Source organism: Corylus avellana, chromosome ca2 (genome assembly GCF_901000735.1).
Source record: "Corylus avellana chromosome ca2, CavTom2PMs-1.0".
Classification (NCBI taxonomy): domain Eukaryota; kingdom Viridiplantae; phylum Streptophyta; class Magnoliopsida; order Fagales; family Betulaceae; genus Corylus; species Corylus avellana.
Window position 1 is genome coordinate 2,826,661 of NC_081542.1, and position 16,987 is coordinate 2,843,647.

At 36.7% G+C, this 16,987-nt stretch overlaps 1 protein-coding gene across 2 annotated transcripts; it reads right to left on the reverse strand.

The window, feature by feature from the left end:
• Positions 1 to 365: 365 nt before the first annotated feature.
• LOC132170248 (uncharacterized) lies at positions 366 to 14,701 on the reverse strand. Of its 2 annotated transcripts, none has more exons than XM_059581151.1 (21): positions 14,633 to 14,701; positions 13,290 to 13,392; positions 11,880 to 12,416; positions 11,092 to 11,186; positions 10,880 to 10,954; positions 10,625 to 10,786; positions 10,462 to 10,540; positions 10,197 to 10,351; positions 9,895 to 9,958; positions 9,185 to 9,264; positions 8,061 to 8,126; positions 7,479 to 7,529; positions 7,194 to 7,342; positions 6,837 to 6,927; positions 6,563 to 6,643; positions 3,068 to 3,145; positions 2,895 to 2,930; positions 2,762 to 2,805; positions 2,253 to 2,331; positions 1,766 to 1,856; positions 366 to 1,649 (listed from the first exon to the last, which is right to left on the reverse strand). In XM_059581151.1, exons 3-21 carry the CDS (start codon positions 12,412 to 12,414, stop codon positions 463 to 465), a joined length of 3,198 nt encoding a protein of 1,065 aa, XP_059437134.1. In that variant the 5' UTR covers positions 12,415 to 12,416; positions 13,290 to 13,392; positions 14,633 to 14,701; the 3' UTR covers positions 366 to 462. The 2 variants fall into 2 exon arrangements, with proteins under 2 accessions (XP_059437134.1, XP_059437133.1); XM_059581150.1 differs by having other exon boundaries at positions 7,191 to 7,342.
• Positions 14,702 to 16,987: the final 2,286 nt, after the last annotated feature.

Genomic DNA, 16,987 nt, shown 5'->3' on the forward strand with positions numbered 1-16,987 from the left:
TTAGGAGTTGCAGAAAATTTTGTTTTCTTGTGATTTAATGGTCTTTGCTTGTGCTTAATAATAGCTTTCCAAAAGCCCCAGTTACAATAATTTCTATGAATTTCCGGGTACAACATGGTGTAATGGGCAGTGATCTTTTTGTTGAATGCGTATTGTTCATTTTTAATTTAATTACTGTTTGTTAGAGACCCTGTTGAACGTGCTTGACGAAGCATGCAGCAAAGAGCAAATCACTAGCGTCTTGCGCTAAAGCTCATTGCTCCAAGACACCAAGCCATAGTCATTAGTCATCCAGTTTTCTTTATGATTTCCTTCATCTCTTACTACTTTTTCCCTGGGCAGCTCAAAGAGAGGGAAAAAAAATGTGTACTGCGAAAAAGAAAATAAACTTATTTGCATTATGAGATTATTGTCTACAAGGATCCTAAAATGTTACACAAATTGTATTGCCTAATATCCTTCCTATATCCTCTGAGATGTCGGCAAAGTCAACGATGCTCCTTGGCTTGGAAACTCATCCATTGAAATTATGGGGTTCTGAGAGTACATCCTCTGAGATGCTGGAGGCATGTATAACCTCTCAGATGTCGAAGGCATACCGGAATTCCTCTGAACTATTGGAGGCATGTACATTCTTTCAGAAGTTGGAGGAATAGCATCAGCTCGTTGGGAAGCCGGAGCCATGTTATCATTCCTTTGAGATGTTGCAGGCATGTATATCCTCTCCGAAGTAGGATGTAAAGCAATATCGGTCCTCTGAGATGTCGAACCGATATGGTCATTCAGGTGAGAAGTGGCAGGCATGTATAACCTCTCAGAAGTTGCAAACATAGTGGTGTTATTCCTTTGAAATGTTTGACCCATACTGTCATTCAAGTGAGATGCAGCCAGCATGTATACCCGGTCGGAAGTTGGATGCACGGTAGTGTCAATCCTAAGAGGTGTTGGAGCCATACTGTCCTTCCTATGAGATATTGGACCCATACTGTCTAGTGCATGAGATGTAGGAATATATACCCTTTCAGAAGCCAAGGCCATTGCGGCATCAACTCTTTGAGATGCAGGGGATGTGATGCCGTTCCTCTGAGATGTAGGCGCATGAATCCTCTCAGAAGTTGGCAGAATAGTTTCGGTCCTTTGAGACAGTGTGTGTTGAGTTTCATTCCACTGAGCCTGAGGCATATACATCCTCTCAGATGACTGGGGTGTCGATATGGATATCCCTTGGTTTGGAACATCCCTCTCGGTTGCAGGAGGCATGGCTACTGACATATCACGGTTTTGTAATTCCCTCTCAGATATTGGAGGCAAGACCGTGGACACTTCCTGGCTTTGTAAATCCCTATCAGTTGTTGGAGACGCAGATGACACCCCTGTGTTTGGTAAATCTGCCTCAGATGTTGTAGGGATGGCCAGCGACACTTCATTAGTTGGTGAATCACTCTCAGATGCCGACGGCATGGTTGGTGACATTCTTTGGCTATGTGAATCTCTCTCAGAAGTTGCAGGCAATGCTGAAGACACTCCTCGGCTTGCTGTATCTGTCTCAGATGATGGAGGCGCAGCTCGCGACACTACTAGGCTTGGTAAATCCTTCCACTGTTGTGCCACTGTTTTAATCTGGGTGTAAAATTGCACACCCGCCTTCCCTGCAATTCAGAATCAACAGAAAGTGAGGAGATGAAGAATGCATGTAACTGCATTGAAAAATCATTGAACCACCCTATTTCTTAGGTGTTGAGACAGAGAACAAGGCACGTTATACCGCAAAAATTGAGATCCCCAGCAAAAGATGGCTTTGATCCATTGGATGAGGAAAATGGCAATGGAACTGGAACAGGAACATTGACCCCAACCTAAGTCATATTTGAATTCTTGTCAGAAAATGACTTGCAAGTCAGAATTATAGATAAATGGTCTCAAAGAAGAGTAAGCAACCATATAGCACTATATTTGGATGCTCACAGGCTCTCCCACTATCTCGCTGTGGTTCCCACCAAACAAGATTTAAGCATAAAATTCAAAGCAACATTTACTATTAAAATGACATCTTCCACTCTGAATTACACATTCAATTAATTCCTTTTTGCTTCAAATTTTGTACATCTAGCCCATAGATGGACCCTGCATTTATTAGTAAGGGTTGGCTTAAATTGAGCAACACAGTCTTGGAGATCCAACGGCTAGGACAAAGGGCACCACTTTTTATAGAAGCGGTTGGTACCTATAAGCCATATAAATGGTCGGCTTACCAGCGCAGCCTCAACTTCATTCTGGAACTTCCTCGCAGCAATGCCAGATGTTGTGAATATGGATGCTCCATTTCCATGCCTGTAAAATCAGGAAGATAAGAATATGTAATAGTGTAAGTATCTCCAACAGTTTTTGAATTGTTAAAAGGGGTACTTAAGATAGCATTTCAACACAATAAAGAAAATATCTCTGCATAAACTTTGCCCTGTTCCTACATATGCAACTCAACTCTGTACTGTTCGTATATGCTTAGATAATTAGTATAGCTCCTACATTTCTAAACACAACCATATTTCAAGAGACAATTCATCCCAGCGTTTTAATGAAAAAGAACTATTCCTTCCCGCAGCTTGCAACACTCACTATATATAAAATAAAAAGTTTCCATGGTGTACCTCATACATAATTCAGGCAAGAAAAAGGGCAAGGAAAGAAATATATATGAAATGCAATGCTCCCACTGTCGGTTTAAAATTAAAATGCATATATTACAAACAAGATGCAGCACCTGTTTCTGTTCACAATGGTTACGGCCTCTTCTAGGCTATCAGCCTGTTAGTCATCAAAACAAGAAATATTTTGTTAACCAATTTCCAGCATATATTACAAACAAAAAAGAGAGAAACCTAAGTAAGCAATACCTGCATACAGAGGAGAACTGGTCCAAAAATTTCTTCCTGCTCAACACAAGATACAGTGCTGTCAAGAATATGCCAATGTCATTGGTTCAACTCGTCTTCCACTGAGAATCATAATTATCCAAATCCATTCATTCGGAAAACATAAGAAGAACTGCAAGCAAGAAAAGAAATACCTTGTAGCACTCCATGTTGGTTGTAACATCACATAAGATGGTAGGACCAACAAAATTCCCACTCTCATATCCTGGAACCTATAAAGTTCAGTTCAGGAAATTCAGAAGTATGTTTCTGAGAGGCAAGCTCCCACAACCAAAAAAAAAACTCCTCAGCAAGTGAAGTACGGCTCCAACTAAATTATGTGTCAAAGGGAACAGTAAACAGAAAGAACTTGCCCACCAAGAGAAAAACTGAAAACATATCATGAAGTAAAGCATTCGTGTCTAGAGCTACATTAATATGAAGACAGCCGAAGTAGCACTTAAGTGAAAACAATCAGCAGAAGCAATAGTACGAGGAAAATAGGATCTTTAATCTGATGTCAACTTCTGTCTTTATTTAACACCTAAGGAAGCATTTAGATGTAACACAGAATGGAAGTCCTTAAATTTCATCTTAAATAGCTTCTGATGTAGTCCATTATATATTTCCCCTAAAATCCAATAGAGTCTGAAGATCTTTTAAGATTCATGTCCTTCAGAAAAAGCTAGCACGGCGCCTGGAAAGAGAAAGATTTCACAGTTATGTCCACTATTTACGATCTTGGAAACATTTTGATAGAAGGAAGGAAAATAGAGGAGAACGTAATAAAGAAGGGCTATTTTCTTACTAAGAGCAGTCTTCAATCCATTCCAAAGACACCACATAAGGCAGGACAAAATCATCAAGCTAACCTACCAGCAATCACTTTCAGCAAGCAAAGAGATTTACCACCCGACTAGGCATAACCCAAGTCATCACTGCTGAAGATAGTATTCCAAAGAGCACGGGGAATCTCACAACGGAGCAAAAGATGATCAACTGAATCTCCATTCTTCTTGCACATGCAACACCACTCAACCACAATGACATCGTTTTTTAAGATTGTTCATGGTGAGGATCTTCCGTAATGCTGCCATCCAAGCAAAGAACGTCACTCGAAACCTTATTCCGCCAAATACCCCTCCAAGGGAAGTGAGTTTTATCATGGGGAATAAGAACATTATAGTATGATTTGACATTAAACAACCCTCTCATAGAGGGTACCCAAGAAAGCTTATCTTCACCACCTCCTCTCACTCTAAAGAAATACAACAAGGAGAAGAAAGAGATAAATAGATCCACCTCTCAATTGTGACCTGCTCCGAGAAAGTTAATATTCCACTAATGAGAGATACTAGGGAGCTCCAAATGGTTCACCACTATAACTTCCTTCAAATGGGCTATTCTATATAAGTCCAAAAAAGCTATCTTGAGAGCTTGATCCCCGCACCATACATCATCCCAAAACTTAACTTTAGAGCCATCACTCACCACAAATCTAGTATGGCTAGAAAACTACCCCAAACCCTCATGATATGTTTCTAAAGCCCCACCCCATACAACCCATGGACCTCATTGGAACACCACCCTCCCAAAGCACTGCCGTATTTAGTCCACAACCAACCTCCAAAAGGCCTCTCTCTCATGATCATAGTGCCAAAGCCACTTCCCTAAAATAGCTCGGTTGACCGCAAGCAAATTTTGAGCCCCCAACCCTCTTGAGATCGGATTACACACCTTTGTCCGGTTAACTAGGTGATACTTGAACTCTGCCACCCTACAAAAAATCTCACCACAACTCCTCTAAGCAATTGGCAACACTAACTGAGAGGGGAAAAAAAGACATGAGGTAGGTTGGCAAATTACATAAAGTTCTTTTAATCATAGTAACTTCCCCACCCTTTGACAAGTACCATCATTTTTCAACCAGACAAACAACTCTATCTTCTCAATGATGTCATCCCAAATAGACTTGTCCTTAAATGAACCGCTCAAGGGAAGACAGAGGTATTTCATCGGCAAAGAGGATACCGAGCAACCCAAAATACTAGCTAGGTCTTCTGCATTAATGACATTGCCAACTGGGACCAACTTTGATTTAGCCAGATTAATCCTCAAACCCAAAACCGCTTCAAAGCATAAAAACAAACAATGCAAGTTGCGAAGATGATCTAAATTTGCCCTGCTAAATATCAAGGTGCCTAAATAGACTGATCATAATTACAACTCCTCATTTTTTTTTTGATAAGTAATAAACTGTATTATTGAAAAGCATAAAGGCGCCCCGAAGTACACTGAGAGTATACAACAGGATCATCTAACTAGAAAGAGAAAAGCGAGCAAGAAAATCACTCCTCATAATCTCCTATATTCCAAATTGACCCTAATACACACCCAACGTGGAACTTAGCATATACTTGCACACTACCCTTAGAGCCTTATGGGATTGCGTTTGAGAAATAGAGTTTTTAAGTCAAAAAGCGTTTTTTGGCAAAAGCTTCATTTTTAAATTTTTGCCAAAAGTATTTTTTGACCATTTTTAGGATTTTGGGACCTTTAAAAGCGCTTTTAATTTTTTTACCAAACAAGTACTTTTTTCTTTGAACGTACTTTTTGAGTGTTAAAACTTAAAAGCACTTTTAGGCCCCTTAAACGCAATCCCAAACAGGCCCTTACTCAAACCCTTGATGGCTTTGTCAAGAGAATCACATAGAACTGTAATGCCCCCAATTCACATGGTGTTATCAAGTTCGCTTTAATACCATTTGTCACGATTCAAGAATGTGCTATACACATCTACAACATAGCCCTTATAAGGAGTAATCACAATTGAAGCTTCTCACACCGATTTATATAACCCATATCGACCTTATACATATCTGATGTAAGATAACACAGCCACTTAACGTTCTTCACAGTCGAAACCCACAAAATCATACAAGTCATTTGCCGTGATGGGATACCACAAAAACATTTTAATACTCACCTTAACCACTGTCTTAACTAAAAACATGCTGATAATTATGATAATGTCAAGCAGCCCAAAAGAAGATCCAATCAAAAGTCAAAACATCAGTGAAAGTTCATTAAAAAAGAAAGTAATGCAATCAAAATGGTTCCTTGCCAAGTGAAAATCTTCAAATGACTACATGCAGATGCATATACTAAATCGTGAGGATAGTAGTGACTTATAATTTGGATGACTAGCAAAACCAACATTCTTAGTCCAGCACTTAATCAAAATCACAATCACCAATCTCTCTATATTGGAACAAAACTCCATTATGTGCAAGGGCTAGAGTGAACAACTGCTAAACCTGCAGCATTTCCTTCTTTAATAACTTTCAGGCTAAGAAAGTTGAACTGACAAAAACCATGACTGTAAGGACAACCAAATCTAACAGGATATGTTCTAGAGTCTTGGCAGTAGACTGAAACTGAAATATGTAGAAACATTGTCTCCAAGATGCTACATTTCTTTCAAAATTCAATAGAGCAGATTAATGAAAGATGGTTCATGCAAGCAGAGTAAAGCTAAAAATGTAGAAGGGGGAGGAGGTGTCAAATAGGATATGGTAAAGCAAAAGTTAACTTTTCTTGGAACAGAGATTTTTTTAAAAAAAAAAAAAAAAAAAAAAAAGAATGCATACCACCAAATGTCTCCCATCAAGCAGCATTCTAGCACCATTTTCAACACCATTCTGTACTAATCTGCATATCCGATCCTTTGCCTGTAAATTTGACAAAAGCGCATCAAGAATTAAAAAGCAACACAACTTCAAGGAAGAATATCTACATTCAGTATGCCCTAGCAACCAGCTAGGGAACCAAGAGGGTTATGTTTTCATTAAAATAAAACTCACAACATAATGAATCCTTTCATATTGCAGATGAATTAGAAAAATTTCGGGGCTATGTTTGCACCTCTTTAGTAATAACTGGACCAAGGTCTGCATCAGGGTCTGTTCCTGCATTTACTTTAAGTTCTTTGGCACGCTCAACAAGTTCTTCTTCCCTGGAAAGATCAATAGCCATCATTCTTAGAAGACAGGGATAGCCAAACACTATGAAGCAGGATGGAGATTTGGAAGAGATTCATGGAAACTCTTACAATTTCATAAATGAAGAAATTGATTCATTTAGAGCTATGAGTAGTTGACTATCTAGGTCTGAAAATTCATTGCTGGTTCTTTAGCAAAGCAAGCACCCAAAAGGAGCTTAAAATTTGGAAATGCCCAAAACTACAATAGAAAGGTTGAGGAATTTGAATCATAATACCACGGCACTGAACCTCCAATGAAAATAGCTGTGTTGAGAGCCATGCCCCTCTGTCCTGCAGCACCAAAGCCCGCAGCTACAAGAGCATTCAAAGTAGCATCCATGCTAGCGTCAGGCATAATGATTGCATGATTTTTGCCTCCAATATTGGACTAAGAAAGTTAACACAATAATCAGTTAGGTAGCCAAATTGTATATTTAGTTTTCAACTGGGTCTAACCACAACAGAAACGCCCTCTAAGAGAGAGAGACAGAGAGAGAAGTTGGGGGGTGGAGAAGAGCATTCACCTGAACACGTTTCCCTCTAGCAGCTGCCCTAGCATATATGTGCATTCCAGACTGAAGAACAGGTGAACAAGTGAATTAAAAAAATAATAATAATAACTGTAAAAACATGAAAGTCGACCAATGCCTCTCTTATTGTATGTACTTAACATTTGAGTCCAATTAAACATACAACAATTAAAACTAAGAAGTGGAGAAAAACTTGAAAAATACTCCCATCTAGCATATCTCGGTAGAATAATTTCAGGGGGCAGGAATTTGGCATAGAGCATACAGAATTACAAGTCTGGGTCCTAATAACTCAATTTTATGAGCTCTTTATTTGTTTAATGATCTAAACTTCTTGTTCACTATAAAAGAAATCAGAGAGACAAATATCACTCTTCAGCTTAAAAGGAAAATTACATTGAACTAACAGTAAACATAAAGTTTCACCAAACAAAATGCAATAGAACCCCCAAAATTCAAAATATTCACATGGTTGAGTATGTAGAATATGTCTGCACTTTAAATATTTTCAGGCATTGCATATGCAAGTATGTGTATTTGTATGAATGAAGCACCAAAATCTGATGACCAACTTACTGTATTTGAACCGAAGAACGATACTGCCTTTATATCATCATCATCGCATATATGATTTACAATATCCTGCTCAAATTGATTTCCAAAACAATTATGTGTCAGAGATAAATTAATGACCAAACTGGAACTTCAAATTGTAATTAGGTAACACAGACATCGAAAAGGAAAAGGGTAGAAAGGAGAAGGTAAGGAATATAACAATGTTTTTAAAAGTGGGATGCCAACAGAGAACCTTCAGGATCAATTCCCCTATCCCAACTCCTTAGTAAACGACCAACCCCTTCCCAAAAATGGCACAATCCTTAACCAGGAGGTCAGAGTAGAAAAAATGCAGGGGATGCTGGTCAACATTGGTTGTGTAAGTATGCTATTTTAAATTATCATATAATAATTCCATATTCACGTCATTATATCTATATCTATGCTTTAGACACAGAAAATACAATCAAGTGGTAAGAGAAGGGAGGTTTTACACATCAAGCACAGGGGAAAGGATAAACCACTTGGTAAATGGGCCGAAGTTTCTTCTTTGAGAGCCTAAGCCATGTTTCCCAAAGTGGAACAGAGGACAAACAATTAAATAGTTACATGCAAACAATATGACATGTTTATATGCATAGTCTACAGTTTCAATAAATTTATAACAATTTACTTTCAGACCCTGTTGCTTTGAACAAGAAGAAAAGATGGGGAGGAAGCCCCACGGCCCACATCAAACATGTACTTGAAGGAAAGCATTATATAAGGTCTGTCTCTCATTGTAAGTGTGATGTGTAAACTGGCCCCCATAGCCTATCCTAAAAAAATCGTTCACATAATGCATCTCATTACTAAAGCCAATATTTGAAGGTAGACATACATTGCAAATTTATGTTGTCAGCATGCATCCACAAGGGCTGCCCCTTCAGAATTACCATGACTAACACCACCCCAGCCACTCCAAACAGATGTGAGGTGGGTACGATAACACATTTGACTTTGACATCCCTAATTTAGAGACAAGGGCATTGATATATCTAGGGGGCAGAGGATGAAGTCGTGGGTTCAATATTCTCGGGTCTATGAGTTGTATTTTCCTGTAAACAAATTATTAAATAGAATAGTTCTAAAGAAGAAAAGCTTACGTGAGTGCCATGAACAATATTCAAGACACCATCAGGCAAACCAGCCTCGATTGCTAATGCTGCAAGTATCATTGCAGCCCCTGAAACAAATGATATTAGCCACATTAACAACAAGAATCTAGAACAGTCCATCAGTAACAAGATAACACAGAACAAAAAATGGAATTTTATTTAACAATGATTCAGGACCAATTAACTATACAATACATAATTTCAAAGCTAATCAAGTTTCAATTTCTGCTATTTCTCCACACTATACTTGGTGAGAAGTTCTGACTTATCCCAACTCCACTGCACTGCTATTCCAGTTAACAAAGGCCTACAAGCAATTTCATTGTCTACAGAAATGTGTAGACATGCAGGCATACTTACAAATAAAACTGTAAATAGCTCAATCACATATAGAAAACAGGATATCAGAAACATTAAAGCAGCTCAGCCAACCCTACAGCCTTCCTACATGACTTGGCACATATTGGCCTGAGAACAAAACTTACATTTAACCACCTACTAATGTAAAATCCAAACCACATAAGTGCTCTCATAGCCTATAGCAACTATCAACCCTACTAGAAACAAGTTACCAGGTTCATGTGAAAATTAATGAACTTTTTCAAATAAAGGTAATCATCTCCTAAAACCTTTAATGATTACAAGATAATCCAACCAAGAATATAGACAAAAGCAATACTAAATGGGTTAGCAATCACCTGGGTTTTTTTCACATGGCTTAAGAACAAAGGTATTGCCACATGTAACAGCAATCGGGAACATCTGCAAAATCTTTCCTTACTTTAGAAGATGAGTTTTCTCTCTCATTTCTTTTTTCAGAATATGCAAACAAGAGCATCCCTAGAATAAAACGAGGCATAGAGTGCATGCACAAAAGTTTGATATGATGAAGAAACAAGCATATCACTGTTGTTTAAAAAAATGCATGCCAAATAAGTCCAAGACAAGTGGAAAATACAAATAAACAGATAAAAGAACCTGGGAAGAATTGCAGACATACCCACAAGGGAATCATTGCAGGGAAGTTAAAGGGGCATATCCCAGCACAAACACCAAGTGGTTCTCTGATGCAGTATGTATCAATTCCATTAGATGCATTAGGGACAAACTCCCCCATTTGCAAAGCTGCCATTCCACAAGCATGTTCAACCACCTCTACAAGGAAAACAGAATGGAAACGAGGCAACGAACTCAATCATGACATTATGGAATAAGAACTTGAATAATGATGAAAGAAAAGAGAAGACTCTTATGCAAAGACTAACCTAAACCACGGAGCACATCACCTTGCGCACCCTTCAACGTCTTACCCTGTTCTATTGTAATATTCATGGCAAGTTTATCCTGAAGATATGACATGGTGTGTTGCCCAAATTAAAATTCACCATTCAAAAAGCGTAAATATAAGAACAAAATTGGAAAACTTACAATATCTCTGTGGATGAGCTCCTGGAGCTTGAACATTATACGTTGCCGAGTGGTGATAGGTGTGTTCTTCCATGAAGGAAAAGCTTGCTTTGCTGCAGCAACTGCAGCTTTTAACTCTTCAAAGGTAGTTAAAGGAACTTGAGAAACAACCTCTTGTGTTGCCTAAAAAGATAAGGTATTAAAATACCATTCATAGAAACAACTCTATCAAGAAGAAAATAAAAAGGCTTGACCATGGGAATTTTTTGAGCTTACAGGATTTAAAACATCAATCAGTGAACACCCTTGCGAATCCACGAATTTTCCTCCAATAAAATTAGGAACCTTCAGCTACATTTAAATTTAAGATAGGTTGAAATCTAAGATACATTCAATAGAAAAAAGAGAAAGAGAAACAACATAACTAGAATTCAGATACAAGTGGAAACTCATCTGTATCACTATTTTCCTTTAACCTCAAAACTTACCGGCTGGTTGTTGTTTTGCTTTGACCCCCCAGTTGGAGTAGAATTTGTGTCCACAATAGTAGACCTGTTAGGCCTCCAGGACTTGAAACTTTTCTCTGTAAAACAACATAATTTTTTTATCAATAAAATTGTATACTACTACTTACAAGATTATCAGGGTGGGAGCAAAAGAAAAAACAATGGTCAATTTGTCACGTTTTGTCTAATCAAACATTTTACTGGAACCATTCAAAATGCCCATTTCAAGCCTACTAGTCATTTGACTCATTTATAAGACACATGTTTGCTAAGCAGTCATAGAGCAACTCTCAGCTTTGCTTAGTTATCCATATCGGTTACTCAAATTCTTTCCGACCAAAAATCAGCAAACAGCCCGATATCTATAACCAATACCGATGAAGCTCCAATCCCACATTTGGCTTATAGAACCAGAATGGAGGAAATAAATGAACCCTCAGACCCACCATAAACAAGTCTACTTGTATAATAATGTGGGCATTCAAAAAAAGATAAACATACAGCCCATCATGAATAATTTTTCTTGCTTCATTGGCAAAATATTACTCTTAAGATTATTTATATTTAACTGCCAAGCACTGCACATGAATCCCCAACACCGATCATCAACAAAGAGCCAAATAGTGAAGGGGTCAGATTTGAGCACCACTTTCCCATCATGAGGCCCTGATGTAGGGCCCACTATTCTATATAACACAGTACCTACTAATCTACAAATCAGAGTCACCACATGACCTATTTGATATTAAAAGCTTGAGAAAAAGTCTGACCAGATATATTTCCTTGACGGATCTTAGCTTTGAGATTGTACAAATGTCTTGGTGTTGACTGCAGCTCCGGATTACTTTGCTTGAGAGCCTTAAGCACTTGACGAGGTTTTATACCAGCATCTGTCATAAGTTTGATTTGCCTAACTTCTTCCTCAGTGAAACGACGACTATAAGGATGTTCTGACATGTCTTTTAACGGTTCATGGTTGTGTTCCCCATTTTTAATGGTCAGCACCCAGACATCATCTTCCTTTTTCCCTATGGCTTCAAAAGGACAGTTTATAAGGCGTGAACTAGCTTTCCTTTTGCGTTTACTTTCATCAATCTTACGTCTATTACGATAAACACCTCCTCTGTCACAACCAAGGATGACTCTTCTGTCCTTCCTAGACTTCTTGATAGTAACTACGTATCCTTGATTAGCTCCAAAGTCACGGACATGTTTAATAAGGTCTTCACGATCTTCAAAAGTTCCAGCTGCTGGCGAAAGCATCTTTCTCTGCCCTGTAACTTCTATATGACTTTGAGTTTCCATCACTGATGGCAGAAAGAAGGAAAAACCAATATGGAAAAACATAGAAGTTATTAGAAGAAGAATAGAAACAAAAACCCTTTTTTCTCTTTTGATAAGTAGCCATCTATCAAAAGCACAAAACCGGATGCAACACAAGTACATGGGACATATCCAACCCCTTTACTAGAAAAGGAAAAATAAAGGAAAAGGAAAGAAACTGACTCCAATTGATTAGACTTCACTAGAAATCTAAAGATAACAAATTATGGGCGTCAAGACCATTTATACATAAAACTAAAGACCCGAAATTTTCTTTATACATCAGGATCCTCCAAATAACCCATATAGATTTTTTTTTTTTTCTTCCTTCTTTTGCAATAAATAAGCAAACAATCCATACACATAAAGACATGGAACTTCATTTGTAAAATCAAAGTGAATCGTGTCTATAATGTAAAAGGTAAAAACAATGTAAGACAAGTTCCATTTTTTTTCATTCTTTTTTTTATTAGTAAGCCAACAATCCATTGACTCCCAAATAGCTATATAAAACTTTGCAACTCGAAAATTTTCATTTGCAAAATCAAAGCTAATCATGTATGTGATAAAAGGTGAAACAATTATCCAATTCTCAAATATTAGGTTGCAATCACTATTCAATTAGTATACTCGGCAACTTGATTCGTCAATTAATATTTAAATGGTGATCAAGCCACGAATAGTAAACAAAGGACTAGGTTTCCACTTCTCAAAAAGGTTAACAAAAAATATATATCTCAAAGTTATGAACGTTGACTCGCATCATAATTTTAAGAAACCTCAACATTCCTTAAAATGGTATTCCCTCCATGTGCAAAAGTCTATATATCAATCAACCCCAAACAAGTACCACTTACCTGAAACTCACAGCTCAATATTTCTCATCCAAACTCAGCAACCAGCAACCAGCTGTCATGGCCAGTTTGATTTCATTTTTCTCTACATTTGAAGAAGTAAACTCTGCACCAACATGCAATTTCAATTGTTATGGTGGAAATATATTCTCTATGTAAAAAATCTCTTCTCAAATGGATAATCATTTAAAACATTAGTGGTGCAAGGCATATCTATAAAAGATAATTGTAAATTTGGAAGGAATTGTATGTTATTAAGGACAAGTTCCAATACTAACAAGAAGTGTTGCATAGAAAACTTCCCAATACCCGAATTCAGAGACACGGCTAAAAGTGGTGCCTTCATGAATTTGCTAATGTTAAGCATGTGATTTTTTAAGTAAAAAAGGTAAATTATTGTCAACCATTCAGTGGCATTAACTTACCAAAAAAGCTCAAAACCTAAGTGATAGTAAGAAAGGGAGGAGAGGTGTTGTATTGACAAGTTTCCAGAAGACAAGTTACTAATAGTAAGAAAGACCCTAAGTATCACGTAAAATACATACACGCAGACGCATGCACCCACAAATGGTGGAAAACACATGAAAAAGCAAGAGATACATGTTGGCACTGCCCATCAATGCAAAAGTAAGCATTAACTCTCCATCCAAAAGCTCTTCAACCAACTACGAAGTTGCTGCTCCTACCCGCTCTCTACCATAACTACGTGTTTCTAAACACGATTGGAAGAGCAAAAACAACTAAAATACCAAAATAATAAGAAACTGATACTTCTATCAACACTAATACCCCAGGTGCATTTAGGATGTGTATCACCGAACATCAATAGCACCAGATGTGAAACGAACAATCAACCATTTTTAAATTATAAAGCATTCCTTTCACTTGACAAAAGCATGAGCATATCAATATGTTCTTGTGAGTCTCAACAGAAAGCAACTGCACCAACTGAAATTTCTCACACTTAACAACTAGAAGTGAAAAAAAAAGAAAAAAAAAAAAAAAGTTACACATACAAGTGACCACTTCAAACTACTTGATTTACACTTGCCAATGTTTCTTAACCCATTTGGAATTTATAGTTTAACAATTTTGAACTTCCCATTAATGTCATCCACGCGTATAACCAAGCAAACGGAGCATATGAAGCCAAATTCCACTGTAAAATGAATCGCCAATAGGAATACACAAAGGCCCCTACTAAACCAGCGTGCATTTTAATCACGAAATCAACACACAGCAAGTTATGACCATTCTCGAATACAACGATATCAAATGAACAAAAAGAACACTAAAGGATTCATTCCATGACCAAAAAAAAAATGCTTGAAAGTGGAAGCTTTTACCTGATGAGAAATCCCACAAGAAAGCTCCTTCAGAAGCTAAAAATTGCACCTTCAGAGCCTAAGTTCCACCCTGAGATAAAAACACCTAGAAAGTTCAAGCTAAGAGAAGCATCAAACACAATTAATCAGAATAAAATTTAAAAAAAATTTCAAAAAACAGACTTAAGGGAACGAAACATATCAACTATGCTTTGATATAGCATATTGGAACTTGCCAAAAATGTAACACTATAAATTATTAGAAAATAGACACGATTTTCCACCAAACAAACAAAAAAAAAAGACATGCCTTTTTATTCATAAATGTTAGCCTGTTTGGATGCTGAGAAAAGTATAGAAACAGAAGAAAGTGCGGGGAAATTTTTTTTTTTTTTTTTTTTGGGTTGAGGATTTGGGTTTAGGGGTTGAAATGGATCGGGACGCCCACTTATTTTGATAAACAGGGACGCCCTCGCTTGTTTCTAAGACAGTGTTTGAGACTTTCAGATGCGTTCTGGACCACGTGTTGTGGAAGCGCGTGGGATTTTGAAGCTGTGAGCGACTGACATGTCGCAGGATGGTTGGGGCGTAAACTTTCACGCGTGTAGAAGAAGCGTGTGGAAAAATTTCCACTTTCGTGCTCCAACAGGTGTGAATGGTAGTTTTGATGTTTCGGTGCTTGTCCAGATGAGTGTCCCTTTTATCAAAAGGAAAGAGATATCTAGTGTTATGCATTTATCGTAACCAGCTGAGACTGGGTGACTTGTGAGTAGATCATGCGGCTCTCTATTTTTTGAGAAATTCCTAATTTGATGAGTCAAAATGCTAAAATGCTTTTTTTTTACCCTCCAACTAGCTCTCATTTTGCTGAAAATTTTAGAGAGATTCTAAGTTTCATTTCATTTTATATAAAATATTTTTAGCATCAAATATATTTTAGAGAAAATAATTAATTTTATATCGTTAGATTAAGATTCTTAAAATAATGTTATACTATTTGGTTACATTGAAATTCTTTATATTAAAAATAATAAGGTATAAAATAAGATAAACAAAAATGCTTGCAGTGACAACAATGATAAAGAAAACCAAAAAAATTGGTGTTAATGATAATTATGACAGTAACATAAATTTATTAGGATTTTCAACAATTTACTATTTAGTAATTTAGTTAGTATATTATGAGATCATTTATATAAGATTTATTTGACCAAACAAATTTCGAATTGTTTGATTACTTATTCAGACAAATGAGTTTTATATGAGCTATCTCACACATATTTATCCAAATTGCTAACAATTTAAGTTAAAATACAATAAGGAGGGGGGGCATATGGATATTAGTAATGGCATGGAAGAATGAAGATGAAAATATAATGTTAATTTCCCCTAATTCAGTTTAAAGAAAAATGCTATCCATTTTTGTTAATATAATTTGTCATTAATTAAAAAAAAGCTGTGTTTTATCAATAGATATTAATTGTATTGGAAAAACAAAGACATATTACCTCAAAACAAGCCAAAACAAAATGAATATGTTTTTTAGATGAGTAATGCTACATATTATATTCGCATATGATTCATATTTCATTGCACTTTTTTATTTAAGGGAAAAATATAAAAAAACCCTCCAAACTACCAGCCGTTTTCGATTTAGCCCTCTAATGTTGCAAAGGTGATAAAGTAGCCCCATAAACTACCAAACTATTGCATTTTGGCTACTCTGTTAGTCAAAACCGTCAGTTTGGACGGAAACTGCAAAACGACGTCGTTTTGTTATGGGTAAGTTACTACAATGCCCTTTTATGAAAAAAAAAAAAAAAAAAAAAAGAGAAAAATATAGAAAACCCCCCAAACTACCAGCCGTTTTCATTTTAGCCCCTTAATATTCAGAAAGTGATAAAGTAGCCCCCAACAAAACGACGTCGTTTTTCAGTTTCCGTCCAAACTGATGGTTTTGACTAATGGAGTGGCAAAAATGCAATAGTTTAGTAGTTTAGATGGCTACTTTATCACTTTTGAAACATTAGAGGCTAAATCAAAAACGGCTAATAGTTTGGGGGCTTTTTTATATTTTTCCTTTTATTTAATGTTTGGGGCCTTGCACCCATTCTCATTAGGCCGAATCCCGCTATTTTTATGATTTTGTAAATAATTATTCTTGATATATATGAGTTTATCTTTTATATAATTAGTCTAAGCTTTCAAGCATTTATTATGAATTATAGAAGATGGTTCAAACCCAATTTCCTGAAATATATATATATATAAAAAAATAAAAAATAAAAAATAAAAAAGGGAAAAATGTAAAAAAGCCTCTCAAACTATCAGTCATTTTCGATTTAGCCCTCTAATGTTTCAAAAGTGATAAAGTAG

What these genes read in the sequence shown, in the direction of transcription:
- LOC132170248 (XM_059581150.1), bottom strand. Translation starts at nt 12,414, where the DNA reads ATGGAAACTCAAAGTCATATAGAAGTTACAGGGCAGAGAAAGATGCTT. An exon ending in CTGCAATGATTCCCTTGTGG is followed by an intron (nt 9,959 to 10,196) that starts GTATGTCTGCAA and finishes AAGATTTTGCAG; the next exon opens with ATGTTCCCGATTGCTGTTAC. An exon ending in CCAACATGGAGTGCTACAAG is followed by an intron (nt 2,931 to 3,067) that starts GTATTTCTTTTC and finishes TGTGTTGAGCAG; the next exon opens with GAAGAAATTTTTGGACCAGT.